The sequence below is a fragment of the Takifugu rubripes genome, chromosome 10 (assembly GCF_901000725.2).
Source record: "Takifugu rubripes chromosome 10, fTakRub1.2, whole genome shotgun sequence".
Lineage (NCBI taxonomy): Eukaryota > Metazoa > Chordata > Actinopteri > Tetraodontiformes > Tetraodontidae > Takifugu > Takifugu rubripes.
Window position 1 is genome coordinate 5,742,902 of NC_042294.1, and position 7,887 is coordinate 5,750,788.

Genomic DNA, 7,887 nt, shown 5'->3' on the forward strand with positions numbered 1-7,887 from the left:
AAGTCCTTTTTTTCTTTTCTCATGGGTTGTGGCTGCCTGTGACAAAAGACTTCATAATGGCAAGTTGTATCACTTTTTTTTTTTTAAAAGAGGTTTGCGTTTGAATTTTTTTTCCTTGTATCTGTCTCTTATTGATGCGTCATATGGTGCAATAAATAAGCCAAAAATAGTATTTACAAAGTCTAAACATGATCACAAATGTAAACAGTAGCTTACCAGAGGTATATTTTAGGTATACGTTATGACTGGTTAGGCACAAAAGGTACTTGATTCTCTTGGTATTAGTGTTCCTCACAATATCTTTCTAACAACTAAAGGTGGTCGTAACTAGCAGTGATGACTAGTCTCCACTGAATGCAGCCTTGCTTTCCCTCCGGTAGAAAAGGATAATTACAAAAAGATAAATGTGGCTAAAAGTTGCTCTGCCATCGCTTTGGGTCGTCTGGTGGAAAATGGAACATGGAAAATGCCATTTGTGGCGCGTCTGAGGGATAAAGCCCCTTTTTCCCCTCCCTATGGAGGGAAAAACCACCAGCTTGCTCGCAACATGCTTCGTGAGGTGAATTGGTCTGATGAATCAGCTCAGTGTGAGTCTGGCAAATATTGACACAGACGATATTTCGAGCAGTGCAATTACCAATATAGCCTGTGGTCATGTTGGTACAGTTCGTTTTATATTTTAGTTAGGCAAATATGGCTTCAGAAAATACATTAGGAAACAAGGAGGTGGGCTCTGAGTCCCCAAACTCATATATTTCATTCTTTTGGTAAAACTGAATTAAAATTGACCACACACATACATATGCATGTATATATACCATATATACACACCTGTATGTGTCCAATTTTACCGCGTGTATGTACTTATACAGACGTATATATGCGTTGAGTAATGTGCTGTCAGAAGATTAAAAAGGGTCGAAGTTTTCGTGTGTTTCCAGCGTAGAGGGAAAGCAGCACTCTGGTCCTCCTCACACTCACTTACACACACTAAACAATTCATCTTCCTTTGCACACACACACACACAGTAAAGGTTCCTTTATGAAACACCCATTTTTGTAATCGTCCCCAGTTCTTTTGATACAGGTGGAAAGTCAGTGTGCGTCAGTGGCACCCGCAGGCCAACACCACCATGTTCTGGTATTTCTTTAAGATGACGTTGGAGTTGTCGTCGAAGTACAGTACTGAGATGGCATGAAGCTTGGTGGGGGCACAGCATGGCTTTGGCACGTTCTCTGGGTTCATCAGGTGCACCTGAAAGAAAGAAACAATCCTTAAAGGGCCTCTGGCCACATTTTTCACATCATTCCAGCTCAGGCTGTACTCTGTAAAACATTTTGCACCTTGTGTAATTTTTCTGAGAAGAAGAAAAAGAGCTTATCCTGTCACTTCCTGTCATGTCACATTATAAATCATGACTGATAACTTTATTTGAAAGAAATCAAAACAGCATGTCCTGGCGGCGCAGTAGTACACATCTGTATATTATTTCCAACTTTCCTGAAGACAATGAAACGCATGTCTGCAGAATTCCCGTGTTTACGACAGCTTATTGTGAGAGTGATGGCATGTTTGCTCGGTTGTACATTTCCTCTGAAAAATGATGTTTTCCTGCTAACTATAATAGAATCTAAATTCCGACATTGGACTTATTTAGAAAAGCCAGAGGGGAAGGAGTAAAGAATACGGCCATCAATCAGTGTTACCAGTGTCTGGACGATGGCGTGGTTGGTAGCGTTCATGTGGGCGTTGAGGGGGAAAGAGCACTCTCCCTCGCAGTAGTTGGCTGCGTAGCCTTCGGGAGCGATGATCCAATCCTGACAGAAATGATACGTTAATCCACTGGATCACTCGGGTTTACGCCTCTGTGCATTTTACAGTGTTCAGCGTTCTAATACAACTACTGAGGGTCAGATTTGATGTGGCTTGATACAGTATTTTCTCATCTTTATTATTATATTTTTAGTTGCTTTTTACATGAAATTTAAGTCCCACTGCTATGGAGAAGATGAGAGGGGCTCTTAATGTAAAATCGAATTATACATATTGTATATCTGTTTGGGGTTTGGACAGGATATACTGTCATTTGTTAAATAATTGTGTACTGAATGTGCAGGCTGTCGGGGTTTAGGATATCAAACTGCCCTGCAGAGATCAGATTCAGTATAAATAAGTATAAAAAAGAGAGCACTACCTGCCAGCCCAGCTCTCTGAAGCTTACAAAGAGCTCGTGTCTTCTGCACGGCGTCTTCTGGTCGCTGCTGTTGTAATCTGAAAAGGAATCTTGCATCAGTTACAGCCAGCAAAAATCCTCCCCATGTTTTTTTCAATAATGTCCATCCATAATCAACATTCCACTGAAGATGTAAGAGCGGCGGGACAGCTTAATCCCTCTCCTGTAACTGATCGTGTGGGGAAACACGAGGCCGTGGGCTGCGCGGCCACGACGTCGGTCACTCACTGACCTCGTCGGCAGTCACAGCGTTGACATGCTGCCAAGTGTGTTTATAAGCGCTCCAGTTTTCACTGAATTATCCGTTTTCCACTCTGCAGACGCGCGGCCAGTGGCTGCAGGTGGAATGTTCCTTTTAGAGCCGAGGAGGTCATTGCTGGCATCCGTCGACCTCAAAAAGCTGACATGGACTTTCCACTGATGCATCGGCGGCTCTCGCACGCTTTCTTCAAAGAATTATAAGTACTGTCTAAATGTTTTGTTGTTGTTGTTTTTTTGCTCTTTTGCACTTTTGTATGGTCGAGAAAGCTACATTTGATATATTGTGCATGATTTAAGAGTCTTTGCTGGTCCAGTTGGGTTGGCGGTGCCGAGCTCTGAATGACACAAGAACCAAACTTTATTTACAAAATTTGTGGGTGTGTGAGTCAGAGTCCAGACAGGGATTTGTCAGTCAGCCTCCATCCAACCACTCTCCACGGACGGGAACTGGAGTTGAAGGGATACGCTATAAACACTATTAATAAACAACCAGGCAAGGTTAGCTGATTATTATTAGCACGTTCATGTACAAATGGCTCGATATTTATCTCTTAATCCGATGCATCGGATGAAGATGTGCCATGCTTTCCCTGAGCTGGAGCAATACTGGGGACTTTTGGGATGAGGTGGGTTGATTGTGGAGGAGACAGGAAATGAAAGGTCGCACTGCTGGTCAACTCTGATGGCTGTGTTGTGACGTCAAAGGTGCAAGTGTCACCATCAAATATGGGCAGGTGCTTCCCCAGTTTGGGATTTCTTCCTTCCCAACAGGAAAGTTGGTTATCTGGTTGTCTGAAAATGTGCATGTGCGTGTGTGTGTGTGGGGGGGGGGGGGGGGGTGCGTGTGCGTGTGTGTGTGTGTGTAAACAACATTTGCAGCTGTGTATTTGCAGATGCTACACATGGCTTTTGGGTGAATGTGCCTCTGCTGTATCTCTGTGGACTGATTGCTCTGTATTATATTGATTATTGATTAGGATTGTGTATTAATGACAGCAGTCTGTTTCAAATCGCATAAATCTTACTGATCAGCAGAGCTGTGAGAAGCATTTCATCAAATTTCTCCTCGTCATCACCACGTACATCAGGATGCAACTCATTTTTCTTGCACCGTGAGGCATTCGGAACTATCAGCATTTCAAGTTCTTTAGGAGGAATAAAGCGGATGTTTACTGTGGACTTTAATTGAGTGTAAAGACCCCGATTTATTTTGACCATAAACCACATTTTCCCTTCGGCCTGTAAAAAGTTAGTACCACAGAGCTGCTGCTGACTTCCCAGGAGGTTTCTATTCATTTATGTTGCCTGTTCATTGACAGAAAGCAGAGTTGGCGAAGGAGAATGTAAATGTATGGTACATAATTATATTATATTAAAGTGTTTTCTCTGGCATAAGCTTTCACTAGTTAAAACATATTTGAATGACTGTATACTAGTGAAATATTCTTGATGGGACAGCAAATGCAAAGCAGGACTTCCTGAAAACAGCTAAACGATATGTCGCCTTCACACTGGGTTCAGGATTAAATATTTGGAAGTAAGATATCCTTTGTTGCCATGGCATGTTCAGGCTGCCACTGGCAGTACGCTTGACTGCCGCGTTAGTGGCAGTGATATATTACAACAGCCTAACTGTTTAACTGGACACAAAATGTGGACACAGTGTTTTAAAAAACTGCACCCGTAACACAAAGGAATGTAGGTCCCAATAAGAAAAATGTCACCGTCCCCTCAAACTCTTTTCTTGCCTTCCAGCAGACGCTGCCACTGAAGTTTATCTTCCTTCCTGTCTTTCATCACGGAGGTTATTAAACTCCGAGAGGGAGCTCCACAACATCTAATTACTCCTAACGATAAACAAAAGGAGGTCGGGTGAGACGAGGAGGCCTAGGGAGGATAGGACGGCAAGATGAAACAACACCGCGAGCCAAGTGCCGTGTTATTATTATTCTTTAAGTGACGCAGTTAGTGTGGCCAGTCTTTTAGCTATGTGGCTAATGACTGGCTGGAACTAATTACAGGCCCCCTGCACGATGCTGGGATGTAATATCCCTTCCTCACATGGCCCCTAACGTTCCCAGCAGCCAAAGACCAACCCAACTCTCATTACGGCTCTAACCTTCATCATCCCACAAACCCCAAATTACCTTTGAAGGTGTCGCACTGTCCTTTTGGTGGACTCCGCAACAGTATTTTCCATGCCGTGGAAACATTATGCTAGCAAAACTATTCATGTGTGATTGGCTTATTTGCATAAGCCAATCACACATGAATAGTTTTGTTATGGTTGTTATTATGGTTCTGAGGCTGGAGAAATGTATTTGGCTCAGAGTGTGTTGATATCATTGACTTAAATTTTAAAAATGAGAACACAACAAGGTGTCTGCATGTCGTTAGCATGAGGTGTGTTTTAGCCAATGCAGCCAATTCAGCGGCTACATAAAATCCAACAAAATCTCCCCATCAGTTATGTCTTAAATGATGACAGAATTGTACTAAAATGTTTAAAAAAGAAGCAATGCAGTCAGAATGGCGGTTACCCACACTGTTCAGGAGCGTGCAATTTCGCCACGGTCGGGAAACTATTTTTAGGAAACGTGCAGCGCAAACTGCATTTTTCTGCCATTCTCAAAAAGCTTCGACGCTCGGTCAAAAGAGTAAAAACCAACATGTCGCACCTTCAGATCTTGTGTTTCTTTTCTTTATGGGGGCAGGGCTGAGTTATCAGAGAAAACACACCTCCGAGCTGGAGCTAGGGTGGCCTCCTCTGATGTGCAGTAACTCTGCACCAGGCGCAAACTGGGAGACAACATCTCCAGTTTGTTTCTCCCCACGAGCACGCCACAAGACAGATGCACTCCCCGTCCTTTCTGTCCTCCTCCCTGTCTCTGGAGTGAGCGAGGCCATATTAAAACCATATGCCCTCCTGGATTCCTTGTAGATCCTCCCAGCTCGTCCGATTGCAGCAGTCCTCTGTAGGCTCGGCAGTCACGGTGGGGGGGGGGCGTTCCCCACTTCCTGTGTAGGATCTAAATATTTACACTCCCTGTTGTCCCAAGTAGTGAAACAGAGAAGTCTTGATGTTTGGGTCACGTAAAGTCCAGTCCCCCTGCTACACATCTGACAGATATGTGCTTGTTTGTGAAGATTATAGAGCAGAGAAAGTTTTCTCACCATTCTCCTACATGAACATTTACATGCATAAAAACATTTAAGTGAAACGACTTTTCTTTGCAGACAGAGATGGTGTCTGGTGCAGAATTCCCTGTATTATAGATCTCCGGTTCCGTCCCGCCCCTCTGTGGAACAGCCTTTTCAACACTTGCCATCTTAAGACACCTAGGAAGCCATGTCTGCACATCTGGAACCGAGACAGAACATGTGGTCCACACAGACTCTGCTGTAAGGTGGTGAGTCATTTTTGAAGTAACATCAGCCAGAATTTTCACGGATTGCAATTACGCACCAAAAAGTCCTTGCAGCCGCTTGTTGCATGTTGTCACCCACCGAGGAAGCGCAAGACTCCGGCTTTGGCTTGTTTCCACAAAGGGAAACCACACAAAAGCAAAAGCTTTTGTGTCCCCGACACAAATCTCTGGTAAAATCGTTCATTACTGTTTGTATAAATTCATTAATGTATGTACAATCCCAAAATACGGAGCCAAAATGTCCACACAGTTTCACATACCCCTCTCCTCCCCTCCATGAAATATAAAGTATATATATAAATATAGGAAGTGGAATTCAATTTCCACATCAGTTGCCAACGCTCTTCACGCGCCAGTGTGGACGCTACAGCAGGTGAGCGGTGGGCTCTGATTGGATCAGAGAAGTTTGGGTAACTCCTAAGATCACCTGTTACATCATCCGCCGAACGAGATGAAAAGAAGGGAGGGATTGGGGTGATGTCATCTGTCAAGATTCATCGAACGCCTGCGTCCTGAATCATGGAATATGCAATGAATCATGCAGCCCTGCAACATTGACGTAGAGAGCAAACAAAATGTTCTCTTACCGAAATCCATTTTTTATTTTTGGGGCATTAGACTCCGGCCTTCCCTTTACACCCTTAATTGTATCTTCCAGCCTTTGTTCTCGCCAAATAAAAACTCACTCGGGTCAAATTCACCCGACTACACCCTCCTCTGCAGATGTTCCAAGGAGATCATCTTCACAAATAACATCATTTTCAATACGTTTTATACTCCATATGCAGGTTTGCAGAGTGTGATGTCATAAGTGATTAGAATAAAAGACAGTGAGCAACATTTTGTGATGCCTTGTTAATGGGGGGGGGGGGGGGGGCATTTTATCTATTATTATTATTATCATTGTTATTAGTGCATTATAACTGGCATTACTCCAAAAGAAAATAAACATATTGAAACCCATCTCTTTTCCACAAATCCTAAATAAAACAATTATGTCACCTGCTCTATATATTCACCCCACATGCAGACATTTGTTTGCTGCTGTACTCACACTTGTCTTCCTAAAGTAAAACAATCCCCTTGAATGATATTTTCTTTCCCTCTGGCTGAACATGTGAAGAATGTTTCCTGGTTACTGGTTATCGTTTGCTTTTAACAAGATTGGTGCAGTTGTAGTCTACGTGACTTTAAGTATCCTTGAGTACATTTATTATTTATCCTGACAGCAGGGAATTCCAATAATTGTTGGCCCAGATCCCTGCACGGTCCGTCCAGTATGGGGATAAAGTGTGCAGTAGAGTGGGTGGAGTGTTGTGTTAAGATTTCTGATGTGTTGTGTGAGGTTTCCAATTAAGACTTTTATCAATTAGCACTTCCAGATCTGTGTTTCCAGGAACCCTTTTAATTTCCACACCATCCTTTTAAACATTTGTCTGAAAGGTTTTGCTGCAATTCCCAAAGAACCCTCAAAAGGTGACTTATTTTACTAGTTTCTGGATTTTTATAACGCTCGGTTTCCAAGAAAAAATAGCCCGTTTGGGACGATGTTTGTTATAAGAGGTTGAAGAGGGAAACTGTGGTTTTCAAACTGCCAACCTTCTTGCACTTTTTGGTAAAAGCTATGAATATTAATACTCCACTTTTTACTTGAAACAATGGCTGCTGAATTACTATCCTGTGTTGTTTGGCTATTTAGAGTGATTATAGGAACTTCCTGCTATGAGTGTGCCCGCTGAGTGCCTGAGAAATGATTGACACCTCCTCAGTCAGGCCTTCTGTCTCTGATTGGTTGTTTTTGGTTGTTTTCCGCCTTTAAGTTGGGTTCCAAACATTAGACCGACCTGCCGGAGCGCTGCTCCTCGATCCGTCTTGTGGCTGCGTTGATCGGTTGCGGTTCTGCTGGCGACGCTTCCCGCCAGTGGAACGGGGAGCGCGGATGTGCACGTTGCTAATTTTGAAGA

At 43.2% G+C, this 7,887-nt stretch overlaps 1 protein-coding gene across 2 annotated transcripts in view; it reads right to left on the minus strand.

The window, feature by feature from the left end:
* Window positions 1-73: 73 nt before the first annotated feature.
* bmp6 (bone morphogenetic protein 6) overlaps window positions 74-7,887 on the minus strand; it is a 23,788-nt gene continuing 15,974 nt past the window's right edge. For both annotated transcript variants that reach the window (XM_029842609.1, XM_029842610.1), the window contains 4 exons: window positions 7,768-7,887; window positions 2,196-2,272; window positions 1,708-1,818; window positions 74-1,255 (listed from right to left, as the gene is read on the minus strand). The exon at window positions 7,768-7,887 is cut by the window's right edge and continues 78 nt beyond it. In XM_029842609.1, the coding sequence (XP_029698469.1) occupies window positions 1,106-1,255; window positions 1,708-1,818; window positions 2,196-2,272; window positions 7,768-7,887 (458 nt within the window). In that variant the 3' untranslated portion in view covers window positions 74-1,105. The remainder of the gene's footprint in view (window positions 1,256-1,707; window positions 1,819-2,195; window positions 2,273-7,767) is intronic.